Source organism: Athene cunicularia (genome assembly GCF_003259725.1).
Source record: "Athene cunicularia isolate RWA chromosome 14 unlocalized genomic scaffold, athCun1 chr14_part2, whole genome shotgun sequence".
NCBI classification, from domain to species: domain Eukaryota; kingdom Metazoa; phylum Chordata; class Aves; order Strigiformes; family Strigidae; genus Athene; species Athene cunicularia.
Window position 1 is genome coordinate 8,195 of NW_020799119.1, and position 12,950 is coordinate 21,144.

The 12,950-nt window shown below is 48.7% G+C and overlaps 1 protein-coding gene across 1 annotated transcript in view; it reads left to right on the forward strand.

The window, feature by feature from the left end:
* The first annotated feature begins 1,658 nt into the window (after positions 1 to 1,658).
* AXIN1 (axin 1) overlaps positions 1,659 to 12,950 on the forward strand; it is a 24,513-nt gene continuing 13,221 nt past the window's right edge. The window contains exons 1-2 of the mRNA XM_026859404.1: positions 1,659 to 1,817; positions 9,639 to 9,776. Of these exons, the coding sequence (XP_026715205.1) occupies positions 1,659 to 1,817; positions 9,639 to 9,776 (297 nt within the window). The remainder of the gene's footprint in view (positions 1,818 to 9,638; positions 9,777 to 12,950) is intronic.

The following is a 12,950-nucleotide window of genomic DNA, read 5'->3' on the forward strand; positions in this document are numbered from 1 at the left end:
GCACTTATCATTAATCACCGGTTTTATTTTCTTTTTAATGGCGTTTAATTTTGAATGCCTGGGTTACTGCATGAAATTGCATTCTTCTGATGTAATTTGGTGGCGATTCTGCCTTGCACCCGCATTTCCAGGGAGCCAGCGGGGCAGCAGGCACGATGGAAATGGGAAAAGCTGATGGTGACCATCCTTGCACAAGCTGGTGCTTGTCACTCGGGAGGTTTGCAGGCAAGACACCGCAGTAAATTGTGTTTCCCTCGCCAAATGGCATCTCGACTTTAAAAATCTGCTGGTTAAACTGTTTGGTTTACGTTCTGGAGAAGCAGCTGTGCTTGGCAGTCGGGGAGGGGGGTAGGTGCTAAGTACATTTGGCTTGTGCAGACTTCTTGTCGTTGTGAGATGCCTCGGGACTGGCCCGTTTGCGGGGTTGGAAGGAGATGGAGTGTGTGTGCGTGGAAGTTATTTGGTACTTTGGACAAACCAAATCCCTCCATTCATTTCCAGCCGTTTCTGTGGCACTGCACAGCCTTCCCAAGCAGTTACTTTTACTGAGTCGGGGAAAGGTGTAAAATAAAAAAGGAAAGCTCCAAATTGCCAAACTCCAGGCTGGCATTTGGTTTTGCATTCATTGTTTTTTCTCAAAATAACCTCGTATCACCAGGAGATGGGCCCGTGTCCTTATCTTGTAACTGGGCTCCGTTTCACTCACGTTCTTCTCATCCCCAGGTGTAAGCAGGAGGGTCAGAATGGTGAGAACGAAAATGTGTTTCCTTTCTTTGCCTGAAGTCATACTCGGCCAGCGATGCTTTACCATTAGGGGTGACCCCCTGACCCCCGTTGCTGGGCGCACGCGCCCCCAGGCCCTGTCCTTGCCCAAGGGCTGCGTGGGGCTGGGCAGGGCAGGTCTGCACCCTCCGCCAGCCCGCAGAAGGGTCACGGACCTGGTTCCCCATCTGTCAGGACTAGGGATTGTTGCCACCACTGTCACTTCCCTCTGCAGAGACCTCAGTCACCAGATTTCTCAGCAAAGGCTCAAACCTGAGCGGAGCTGGTTCACTTGGGTGTTGGTGCCCATGGCTTCCCTCCCTGACCTTGTCCAGCCTTCTCTGGGGAGGGCGCTCGGTTCTTCCGCACAGTAACTCCAGTACCAAGCCCATAATTTCTGACTGAGCTAGAGATCGTCTTAAGAGCAGCAGAGCCTACCCCTTCACTTTGATAAGCCATTTGAGAAGTTGTCACGCTCTCTTAAAAATACATACCTTGTTCACTGACCGAGTTCCCCTTGGTGTAGATGCTCAGTGAGCTCCCACTCCTCCTCCTCCTCCCCCTCCTAGCCTGCCCTGTGGTTTACTGTGTACATTACAGGCTCTTTTATAGAAAGCAACCAACTATAAAAGGTACCAGGATGTGGTCCAAGTCCTTGTCCCTACCCTGTGCCTAGGGCAGCGGTCGCAGGAGAGCCCTGCCTTGCTCCACTCCCGGCGATGCCATGTAAGTCCCCCCCTGCACCCCAATCTGGAGCACTGCTGGCACGGGGACCTGGGCAAGCATCATTCCCCATGTGGGTCCCTCTTGCTCTGCTGCACTTGCCCTGGGCTTGCAAAGCCTTTCTCACACATAAAGGGGTTTCCTACCTGCCACTCTGCATTGGTAAGACTTAAATGAGCGTGGTGTATCAGAGAAAGGCACTAAAGCAGGGCATGTTGTTGTTTTATTCCGGCAGAGATGGGATCCCACCGTACAGACTCCGCAAGCAGCATCGCAGAGAGATGCAAGAAAGTGCCAAAGCAAATGGACGTGTGCCACTACCTCACATTCCTGTAAGTAGCACTGTCTCCTTCCCCAGAGGTAAATATGCAAAATATGTGCGATCTCTAGCATACAGTTGCTCTGCTTGCTCAAGTTTAACCCCCCCTTAGTGCTGTATCATTTGGGGGATGTTTTAACGCAGTAATCCACTGTGCTAAGAAAGGGCTTGGTAGCCTTCAGCCAAACTCATCATCCAGGGCTGCCCAGAATGCATGTATTTTCTTAACTGTTCGGTCAGTAGCCAGTTGTTTCTCCCGGATGGGAATGGAAGTGCTGTCTGGCATCTACCTGCAAGCAGATTACATGCCCTCAGGTGAGCTGGAGGTGTTTGTGGAAGGTGTAGGAGGCCATTGGGCATGGAGGCTGATGTAGCTCTCAGCCAAGGTCAGCTGGGGAGAAATGCGGCTGTCCCGAGCGGAGCTTCTGCACCGGGGAGCCAAAGGGAGCTGTAACCTGTTCTCAAGGACTCGACAAAGCCCGCCCGGGGATACGAGGCAGGAGAGCAAAGAAGGTGCAGGTGTCAGTATTTCATTTGGCTGATACTGTCTCCCCGGTTGCTCCAGGTAAGCAAACAGCTTTTGGAAGATCAGCATAACTGCTAGGGCTCTGCAGCACCATCTGCAGCTCTGCTTATTATTATTTTCTTTTTGTGAGGAGTTACAGGTGACATTTAATATCTAGCAGGGAATAAAGGTGCTTCTTTCCCCTTTGGACAGCTGGACTCCAGCACAAATCAAATAGAGAGGAAAAAAAGCCTCCATCTGCTTTTTCCAGAAGTGCCTTCAAACTTGACACAGCTGTTCTCATTCTGCCTGCTCAAAGCAGCACAATACCAGCAGAAATACACCCTTGTTTTAATCTGATTTAAAAAAAAAAAAAAAAGAAAAAAAAAAAAGAAAAGCACCACTCTTTGTTTTGCCTTTTAAATTAGATTATTTTCCTTAGATTTAAGAGGGTCTCCTGTGCTTTGATCACTGGGTTGACAATAAAAGCCCTGGCTGAGGACGCTCACTAGCCATCCTTGCTCAGTCACCTCTCTTTTCACACAGTTGCTTTCACAGTGTGGTCGCTGTTGAAAAGGCTGGCTGGGTGCCTTTTTATTTCACTTGATGCCATTTTTACTGTAAGCATGGCTTTGTTAGAGTTGAAGTTTGAAAGCTTGGCCTTTATTTTTTGTTGTTGTTGTTGATGCTGTTCCCCCAACAGTGGGAACTACTGAGTGAATATTCTCCGACTTCAAAGCTTGTCAGTGGCTTTACCTTTTGGATAAAAATAATAGTGGCTTTCTGTTGATCATGTGCACTGGCAATGCCTCGGTGAACTGCAGGTTATAAACTCAGAGTATGGAGCATTAAATATGTATAGTGAGCTCTGCTTTAACGAACTTCCATCTGCCAAACATTTCTTTTGTTGAACTGAATAAGTGTCATTCCAGCAGCAGTTCCTTGCAGGCTAATTAGTTTTACTTAGCATTAAATTTTATCGACCTTTTTGGAAACCAGTTAAAGAAAGGAGGGGGCAGGGAGAACAAGGTTTAAATTGGCCACCTGCTGCTTATAAATTTTTATATTATCCTACTTATCTACACAGTCTTTTAGAATTACATATTCTTCCTAAACTACACACAGATGCTTCACAAGGATTTTTCTGTGAAACATCCACTGTTCCCCTTAGGTTCTGTGCTGTAATTTTAAGTCCCAGGGAAAAAGGCATCTTGACGCATATTTATATGGGAGCGGAGGACTGAGAAGTCGAGTTGGTTCTAGTCTTTCTCCAGGGAATAAAAGTTTAGTTCAGACACTCTGGCACCTCCTGCCAGCCAATTACTGACACAGAATTGGCATCGACTTCAGAGAGGCACTGCTCTGCCCTCGCTTATCAATCAGCCAAGAAAGGAGAAGGTAATTAGACAATATGTTTTGACAACACCAGTGTGAAATGTTATAAAGTTAGTCTTTTAAAATCACCTCTAACTGCACACTTACTGAATTAAACATCCCCAATTAACAAGGAGCCATGCAAACCTTTCTTCCAGTGCTGCTTTCCAGAGCCAGTGGTTAGGCTATCTCACAGCCCCTAGCTAAAGCAGTCTCCGTCAGCCGCCCGGACCTGGTGGTTAACGTGCTTTTAAATGTGTAGCAGTGACTAAATTGCAACCTTTGAGTGAAGGTCTTGAGCCGTATCTAACCAGTGCAGCCAGGGCCCATAGTGACAGTGCTTGCAGCATGCCTGGCGTGTTTTCCTGGTGATAGTGGAGAACCTTCTACTTCCGAAAAGTCATTTCAGAAGTCCTTTAGAGAATTCCCATTCTCTTGCAAGTCAGTTATGGGGCTGTTATGCAAAATTCTGAGAGAACTTGTATTGCTTTTAATAGCAGCACTTTCAGTTAGGTCCAGAAGCTATAAACTGTAGTGATTATCTGTTCATGGGAGGCTGCCCGCTAGCTTCAACAGCCATGCCGCCTCCAAATAACAGAGGCTTGTGCAGGTTATGTAGGATGCCCTCCTCTGCAGCACCACGTCTTGGTGCGTGGATGGCCGTGTTCTGCATCTTCCACACTTACAGACTCACCAGTGCTCTTAAGTCTGGAAAAGTTGTGTTTTGTGAAATGGCACTCTGCCCAGGAATGCAGTGGGTGAAGGTCTCTAGCAAGCAACGAGACCTTTGTTTTGTGCCTCTGGCAGGAACCCATTACATGGTGAGTGAGTGTTGCTTTTCATGTGGTTTTCCATCTCTCTCTCCTGGATTTGAGCAGACTCTTGGAGCACCAAGGAAGAAAAGAGCAAGCAAGTTCCCAAAGGAAGGGTGAAAGCTCAGAGAATGCAGGGCTGTACCTGTGCCCTGTATTTACCCTGGCTTTGCCATTCATTCATTTCCAGGAGAGGGTGGGAGATGCTCCTTTTTCTCCAGCAGATTCAGAAAAATCCAACCTTGAGCATTAACACTTGAGATTCCTTTTTTTTTGTTAAGTTTGTTTAACTGCATAAGGAAGCCATTTTACGGTGTATTTGCTGTAGCTTGATCATTGGGTGGGAGCTCTCCTGTCCCACCACACAATCAAGGAAGCTGCGAGGTGGCTTCCATAGTGTTCCTGAGTGGAACCACTTTTGGGTGACCTCTCTGCTATGCTGTGCAAGCGAGGAGTGTACAGGAGAAGCCCTGGTCTCATGCTGCCTGCATAACTACAGCTGAAAGAGCTTTCTGCTCCTGCAAGTTGGGAATCTGCACAGAATTCCCATCAGCTGTTTTATGCCATGTTCCTCAAGGGCCTTGCAGCAGTGGGACTCCTTGCTAATCCCTAAATGCTGCCGAAGTGGATGCTGAAATCCAGCTATCCATGAGACACAAGTATTTCTGGTGTGGAAGCACCATTTATCCTTCAGAAACGTGTGTCACAGAGGAATGCATTAATCTGGGAAATGTGGAGGCTCCGAAGTGCTTTTCTCTTGGCTTCTCTAGCCTGCCATCTTCCTTTCATTGCCAAGACTGACTTGTGATCTAACATCGGCCACTCGGGCATCATGGAGGCATCAAACCTCCGGTAGAAGAGGGAGATTTGCCAACACGAAATTCACCCAGCTAGATCTCTCAGATCAGATCTGTTCAGCCCAACCCCTGGATCCCTGGGGCTGCTGAGAGAGCTCTACCCAGCCATCACATTGGAAAACTTGCTGTTTCATCTCGGAGTAGTTGAGGTTTATTCTTTGCAGGAGGAACCTGCAAACCACAGTGAGATTCTTCCCTTTCAGCCTTTTCACATACAGTAAAGCCATCCATTTAGGATGCTGGTGTGTTCTCGTGTGCAACTTGGTCCTCAAACCTCAGTTTCTCAGGAAGGGGGAAATCCATCAAAACCCAAGACCTGCATCTGCCTCATGGAGTAAAATCCATGCAACTCCCACTAGCTCCAAGAAAAGAAGGAGAAAGCATGATAGCAGGTGCTAAGTGGAACTATCGGAGAGCTTGTGTATCTTGCATGTTCTTAGCAGGCTGCTTCTTCTCAAAGGTACAAGAGCTTCAGACACTTTACATGTCAAGTACAACGTTCTGGTGATAGTACCCCAAGAAATCCTTCCTCACAGCTGTCACTAGGAAAGATTGCTCCAGCCAGAGCAGTTCAAGCAATTTCTTTCTTGCCAACCCATCTGGCATTCAGCCTCCCATCTGTTGTCCTCTGCAACCTCTCAACTCAGCAGGAATTTGTTCTGGACAGAGCCATCTGAAGTAGTGGCATTAAATAAAAGTAGATAGATAATTAAATAAAATATTAGATAAACCAGCCATAGATAAAACAGTTCTTTAAAATGAAACACTTCCTTTCTGAATTGTTGACCCATGATATCCAGAGATCTCATTCTGGTCCAGACTGGAGGGCTGGATCCTCCAAAACCAGCCAGCTCTCAGAGAGTACTGCACCCTTTACTTGAAACAAAAGCATTCAGAGCCCCTCAGACTTCAGAATAATAAACAGTTTATTTACTGACTCCCTTGGCAGGGCTCTGTATGCTGGGGGCAGGTTCAAAATCCTGAAGCCCTGAAGGATCCTCGGTTCAGGCACAAGGCTCAGCCTGGCTGGTCTTTGATGGAACGTGTCTCCCTTCCAACGTCAGGCCCATCATTTGATAAAAGTTTCAAACACTTTGTTGTCTTAAGCCTTTTGGACCAGGTCAGTGCAGCCCATGTTTGCTGTCCAGGGAAACAGAGAGAACCCTCAGCAGTTATCTGTGTTGTTTCAGCACAGGGAATTTGCATTCATTATGCAGTACTCTTAGTTTTGGGGAAGTCTGTGCAGCTCATCCTTTGAGCTAGGAGTAAAGTCAGACCCACGGCAACATTCAGAGCATCATCCTGCTTGGAAGCTTTGTGTGAGTCACCATTACAGGTACCCACCAGGACAAGGCAGGGCACATGCAAGCAGTGTCTGGGGGGTGAAGTGAGGTTTATTTCAGTTGCGCTGAACTTGGATGTCAGGGAAACCCTTACAGAGGTGGCTTCACTGAGAGAACTGCATCTTGCACCCTCAGAGAGGCTCCTGGGGACCTCTGCTCGCTGTTGTGCTGAGCGGAAAGCTCCAAGGATGGGGCAGTGGGTTTTGCAGCTGCAGTGGTTTATCAAAGAGAGAGGAAAACAAGGTCACCCTAAAGGTTCTTGAGTTCGATTGTTTTCATTTCTGTAGTCGAGCTTCAGTCACCTCCAGGCTTTGAGAGTCTCCAGATAAACATGCTGAAGTATTAGTTGTAATTAGTTGTAAAATAGTCAACCAATAGTCAAACCAAAACAGTCATCTCTTGAGTTCCCGGGACACAGCAGTGGCCCTGAATGTCTTCAGATCTTCATCAGAGATGGATCCGTGGTCCTTACACATTGCTGGGCCTGGAGGGAACCACCTTGTTGTAAGAGGGCTCAGACAGGCAGGTTAGTGAACTTCAGCCTCGGCACCCACTGCTGCTGGAGACCCAGCGGAGACTTTGGTTTGGGGTGCTGCATTGCATCAAAGGCTGTGAAAATAAAGGGAAACTTTCCTCGTTCTGCTTTTCTATGGAAGCTGCCGCGGTAGCTGCAACAGGGAGACCCAAGACTGTAACTGCTGAGTACGGAGCTGCCTCTCATTAAGCTCATTAAGTCTCTAACGGAGCAGGGCTTGGTGCTGCTGTCGTATAAACAACCGCAGGGAGAGTTGGCATGTCTGAGGTGGCAGGAGGGAGCGAACACATCACCGGGCGGGTTGCGACTTGTCAGGCGAGAGAGTGACTTCCCTCCTTGGGACTCGCTGGTGCTGCTCACGGGATGGATGGTCGTGGTCCTGGGTTTGGGGTTTCTGATGAAAGCCAGAATGCTCCCCCGGGCCATGCGGGGGGAGTGGGGAAATGTTACTTGGCTCCTAGAAGCTCCCCAGGGAGTAACAGAGCAGGGACCAGCTCTGCCACATCTTTCCCCCATGATGGAGCACAGCTGGGGCCCATTTCTGGACAACACGAGGTCCAGGAACTGGGGTGAAGAATGACACTTTGGCCCTTGTGCCAGTATTTCAAGACTTATACATCATTTTTGTTGATGAAAATCTTTTTTCTCTGGTGTTTCTTTTTAATATAGCCCACTGATTTGCAGGGCTGGAGGTTCTGGAGGCAGCAAAGACTTTGTCACCCCAGGCTGGGAGCCACCTGGTAGCTCACACGTGTTCTGCCCCGTCCGGCAGCTGGATCCCTGGATGAAGGGGATGGTTGGTTGGGGCTGTTCCCAGCTCGGATGGCTCAGTCCTTCCTGGGACAGCTTCAGGTGGAGCTGTTGGTCCCTCTGCTTGTCACAGAAAGCAGATGCTAGAGCAAACAGTCCTTTTGCCTGCAAAGCCTCATCGTGTCCGGAGACACGTCCCCAGGGACGCTGCAGCCCAGCCCCGCGGTGTGGCAGTGAGCACTGGAACCCAGGGGGGCTGGCTCTTGCTCTTGGCAAACAAAACGAGCGGTGCTTTAACTGAGACCTCTGCGACCCAGCCTGGGTGACATAAAAGATGTCTTCAGCCTCTCAGTGCCATCGGTAGGATACCCACTGCCTCTATTTTTCTTCCCCTGCCTTCCACTCGGCAGCTGTCAGAAAGAGAAAAACCAGTATGGTTTGCATACTCTTGTCAGATTTTGAGGCAAAGCATTATTTCAGTCTTCCACATTGATCTTTTGGCTGGTCTGGGATAAATTCATGGGGTCTCTCATCCTCCTTCAGAGATTTCAAGCTTGATGTCTGCTTCTGGTGCTGCATTTCTTCTTTTGCTATGAATTATCTCATGTCTTCACATTTAATTTTATCTCTGGTTCTATAGAGTGTATAGTTCTCTCATGTTACTGTTGAAATATTTGAATGCAGGTTTTTATACTGTTGAATTTTCCATATATTTCTCCTCCAAATTAAATTTTTATCTCACTGTGTAATTTTTTTTTCCTACTATTCTAACAAAATAATGCAGAAGGGATAAAAATGATGGGAAAAATACAGTGTCTGATAGCTTCAGACTTCACTACACAAACTTCTTATCCCAGAGCTCAGGAATTTAGGGACAAAGTAACTCAGCATAAGGAACCAAGAATGCCCTTGAATTTCCATAAATATTCATTTGTTCACCCAGAGCAAGCAGAAAAATGGTATCTCTGCACTTGTAAGGTTACCGGATTGATAAAGCAAGCAGAGGGTTGTTGCACGGCTCTGAAGAGCTGAGACGCAGTCCTGCAGGATCCTCTAGTAAGGGAGGATGCTTTGTGGGAATTGTGGCCTTTTGTGGCTGGCTTGGGTTGTAGCAGAAGATGAAGGGAAGTAAGATGTCTTGGAGGTGACAGGATTTCCACTTTTTTCTGTGCCTGTGGACTAGATTTGCAGAGATTGACCGGCATATGCTGATCCACTAGGGTAAGCTGAAAAAGTGTGTAAGAGTCCTCCTTTCTATCAAAACGAAAACATCACTACTGTAAGCATGATTTTCAAGAGGTTTATCTCTAAATCTTTTTCCAAGCCTTTGAGACCAGGATATTCCTGTTGGCCGTGTGTACATTGGGAGAAAAGCAAGCACATCCATTCCAAAGTGGAGTTTGGGTGCTGAAAGAGCTTGTTGAACTGTGGCTCCAGAAAACCTTTCCCTTACGTGGGGAGCTGGTGCCAGCCAGGGACCTTGTGGTGGTGGTTCAGCTTCCAGTCCCCCACTCCTAGGCTGCACCTCCACGCCTGCCAGCCTGTCCCCCCTCAACTTCCCACAGCAACGACTGGCATTTCCAGTTATCCAGGCCTCTGCAGTAAACGTGTGATTTTTCATGCATCTTTTGCTAACACCTGGTGTGTTTTTCCTCCAGCGTACATACCGAATGCCAAAGGACATCCACGTTGAACCAGAGAAGTTTGCTGCAGAACTGATCAATCGTTTGGAGGAGGTACAGAAGGAACGTGAAGCAGAGGAGAAATTGGAGGAGCGCCTGAAACGCGTCCGAGCGGTTAGTGACCTCCTTGCCTGCTCTACCAACCTGGGAGTCTGTCTGTGCACCACTGGGAGGTTTCAGCTGCTGTGGAAGCAACTGGGGTGACCACTTCCCTGCTCCACTAGCCGTGGTCGTCACTTGCACAGGGCTCCTGGAGCATCCCGCTGCCCCAGGAACTCCCACAGTGCTGCTTCCCGCTCCCTGCAATGCTCCGTGAGCCCCAGCGCTCCCTCCCTGCTGTAAGATGCCAACAGTGGCACGGAACTGCCCACTTCTGCCACCAGTTAGGGGTTGTGGATGCTCTCCATCATCTTCTCTGGCACACTCACTCTCCTGACTTTGCAAGCAATCCCTTACATGTGAGGATAGGGACTGTGTAACAGGGGTTCATTTTCCCCTGGGGGGGTTTGTGTGATCCTTATTTCCCCACAAATGGTGACCAGATGGCAGGTGGTGTTATGCTTGGAGATGTCTGTGTCTGCTATCAGACTGTTTCTACCACAACCAAAAGGATTGTGCCCATCAGTGCCTAGTACATCCCTATAAAATTCAGGACTGATCAGGTGTAGTATCCCAAAACCATCTCCTGGGCAGAGAAATGCACTGACTCCACATGGGGGACTGGGGAAACCCAGCCCATGGCACTGCCTGCCTGGTACCCCTTGGTACCCCCTGGTCCTGCTGGGGCCCTTCAGAGCTCGAGGACTTGGTAGATGATCCAAGGGAAGTCTGCAAGGCCTTCAGCTCCACAACAAGCTCCAAAAGGAAGAGAATGAGGTATCGGTCATCTGGTATTACCTGTGTGAGACACCTTGTTCAGCAGTATTCACACAGTATCTTTGTGTCTGAGGTACTGCATCTCATGGCTACCTGTACATCTTGTGCTGGGGATGCAGGAGGGTTTTCAGAGGACACCACAGTGTTACTGTGAATCACCAGTGTCAGTATAACTACAGCCCTGCCTGAAGAAATTGTGAGTCTCTGCAGTTAATAGCTGCTGTGGCCCTGAGGCGAAGGCCCTGTGCTTAGTAACCTGCAGCTCTCCCTTAAAGCAGAGGTGGAGGTGCCTGTCTGGTCTAGCTCTGTGCTGTCAGAGAAGCTGAGCCTCTTGGAGCCTCCAGGGCAGACCCTCCAGCCCCATTAGAGTATTTGTAAATGTTCATCTAGTAGTTCTTCAAACAGCAAAGAGGTGTAGGTTCTCCTATTCACTTTAAATCTCATCTGCATTTCAAATGCAGAGAAGTGAGGAAGGCAGAAGGATCTCTTAAGGTTCCTTCCAGCTCCATGCATTGCTCAGCAAATTCCCTGCACCTCTGCATCCAGCATCCAGCCAGAAAAGGCCAGTGAGCTGCTATTTTGTGATTAGATTCCTGTTCTTCTGGAATTGCTCTGTTTTCGTGTCTGCTATCTATTGCTTTCTAGACAAAGCCAAAGTAACCAGCAGCATTTTCTGCTAACACCGTCCTAGAGCACTCTCATTCCTCCTCCTCCTCCTCCTCCTCCCTCTCCTCCTCTTCCTCCCATGGCTCTGTTGCAGCCTTCACCTGTACCAGACTACATTATCCCAGCTCTCTGCCTCCTTGAAGAAGTTGCCAGTAGCAATACCATAAAATCAGCAAATACCTATGTGCCAGAGAATATATTTAAGTCTGTTTAAACACATTTTTGTGTGACTTAATCTATTTTTAAGCCCAGGACTCCCACTAATGCTATATATTAAACCTCTTTGCTCTCTCCAGAATGTATTTCATTGACTGGCTGGCATCTGGCATTAGCCATTCAGGAAAAAAACTCAGAGTAAGCAATTGTAGCTTTTTTAGGTCAGCACTTAAGGTGCAGGAGCTGCTGGTATCAGCAAGAGGAGAGCTTGAATCCTGATAGATCACAGGGCTTTTTTCTATGGCTGAACACCAGGACTACAGGGTAACCTCTTACTGGGTCTGCATGGCTCACTGAACAGCAGCACAGGGAAAACCACAAGCGTTAGTCACACTAGGCAGTTATCAGCTTAGCAGAGGAGCTGGAAATATTTTGCAAAAGCTAGGAAAAAAGAATTTTTCTCCCCCATGCTGAGCTGCCTGCAGGTTCCCTTTCAAAAGCAGCATCAGTAATATTGAGAAGAGGCATCTGATTTAAAGCCAAATGCCTTTTACTGAAAAGACTGTAAGATTTCTGTTTTTCAAAAAAACCAAACTCTGAATTCATTAATTATTCTGAACAACGTGGGAGAGGATTAGAGGACATGTGCGTTCCCTTATTACTTTTTGAGCCACTTCAGCCTCATGCCCGTGAGTGGAAGCTGCAGTATCGTATCCTACAGATCAGTATCGTGTCATGCAGACCGCTCTGTCTTTGTCTGAACTGAGCAAATTGAAAGTAAGCCAGGAGAAGCAAAACCACCGCTGAGATTCTTGCTATTTGAATATAAAACATCGCCTAACTAGAGAGGGAAATCGTTTGCATGATGATCAAAAACGCACTCGTGGTTAGGTGAGCAGCACAGACCAGCAGCAACCTGATGGGTGGGACTGGGAGGAGGCAGCGGAGGAGGTTTGCCCGTAGCTCATCAGTGCGGATCTCAGCCTCCTCATTCAAAGGGAAGGGTACCCCCGGCCTTGCTGGAAACCAAAATAGCTCAGCAGACAGCCAGCAAAGTGGAAGCCTGCATCTCTCTAACTGCCGCTGCCTTTGGGAGGGGATGGCAGAGGTTTCTGTCGGTATTATGTCAACAAAGCACCATCTAGTGGTTATGGCACCCAGGGCCTCCCCGCCCGCCCAGAGGCAAGCTGTGCCCAGCTCACCCACGGCTGGGCAAGGTGCCGAAACGCGGCTGCGGAGCCCACACCAGCCCTGTGTCCAGGAAAGCTGTGCCCCCCCCCAGCCCCGCAGGTTTCTTCGGTGTAAAACGCAGTAGTGACTGCCCTCAGCCTGGGCCTCCTTGGTCATGTCAGTGTCTGGCCTTCCCTTTCTTCTGCCCGTGCCAGCTGCGGGCAGGGAGAGGGTGCTGGGTGGGCAGCGGGGTGCAGGTTGGGCGCAGGGGGTGCAGGTTGGGCACAGGGGTGCAGGTTGGGCACAGGGGGTGCAGGTTAGGCACAGGGGGTGCAGGTTGGGCACAGAGGGTGCAGGTTGGGCACAGGGGGTGCAGGTTGGGCACAGGGGTGCAGGTTGGGCACAGGGGGTGCAGGTTGG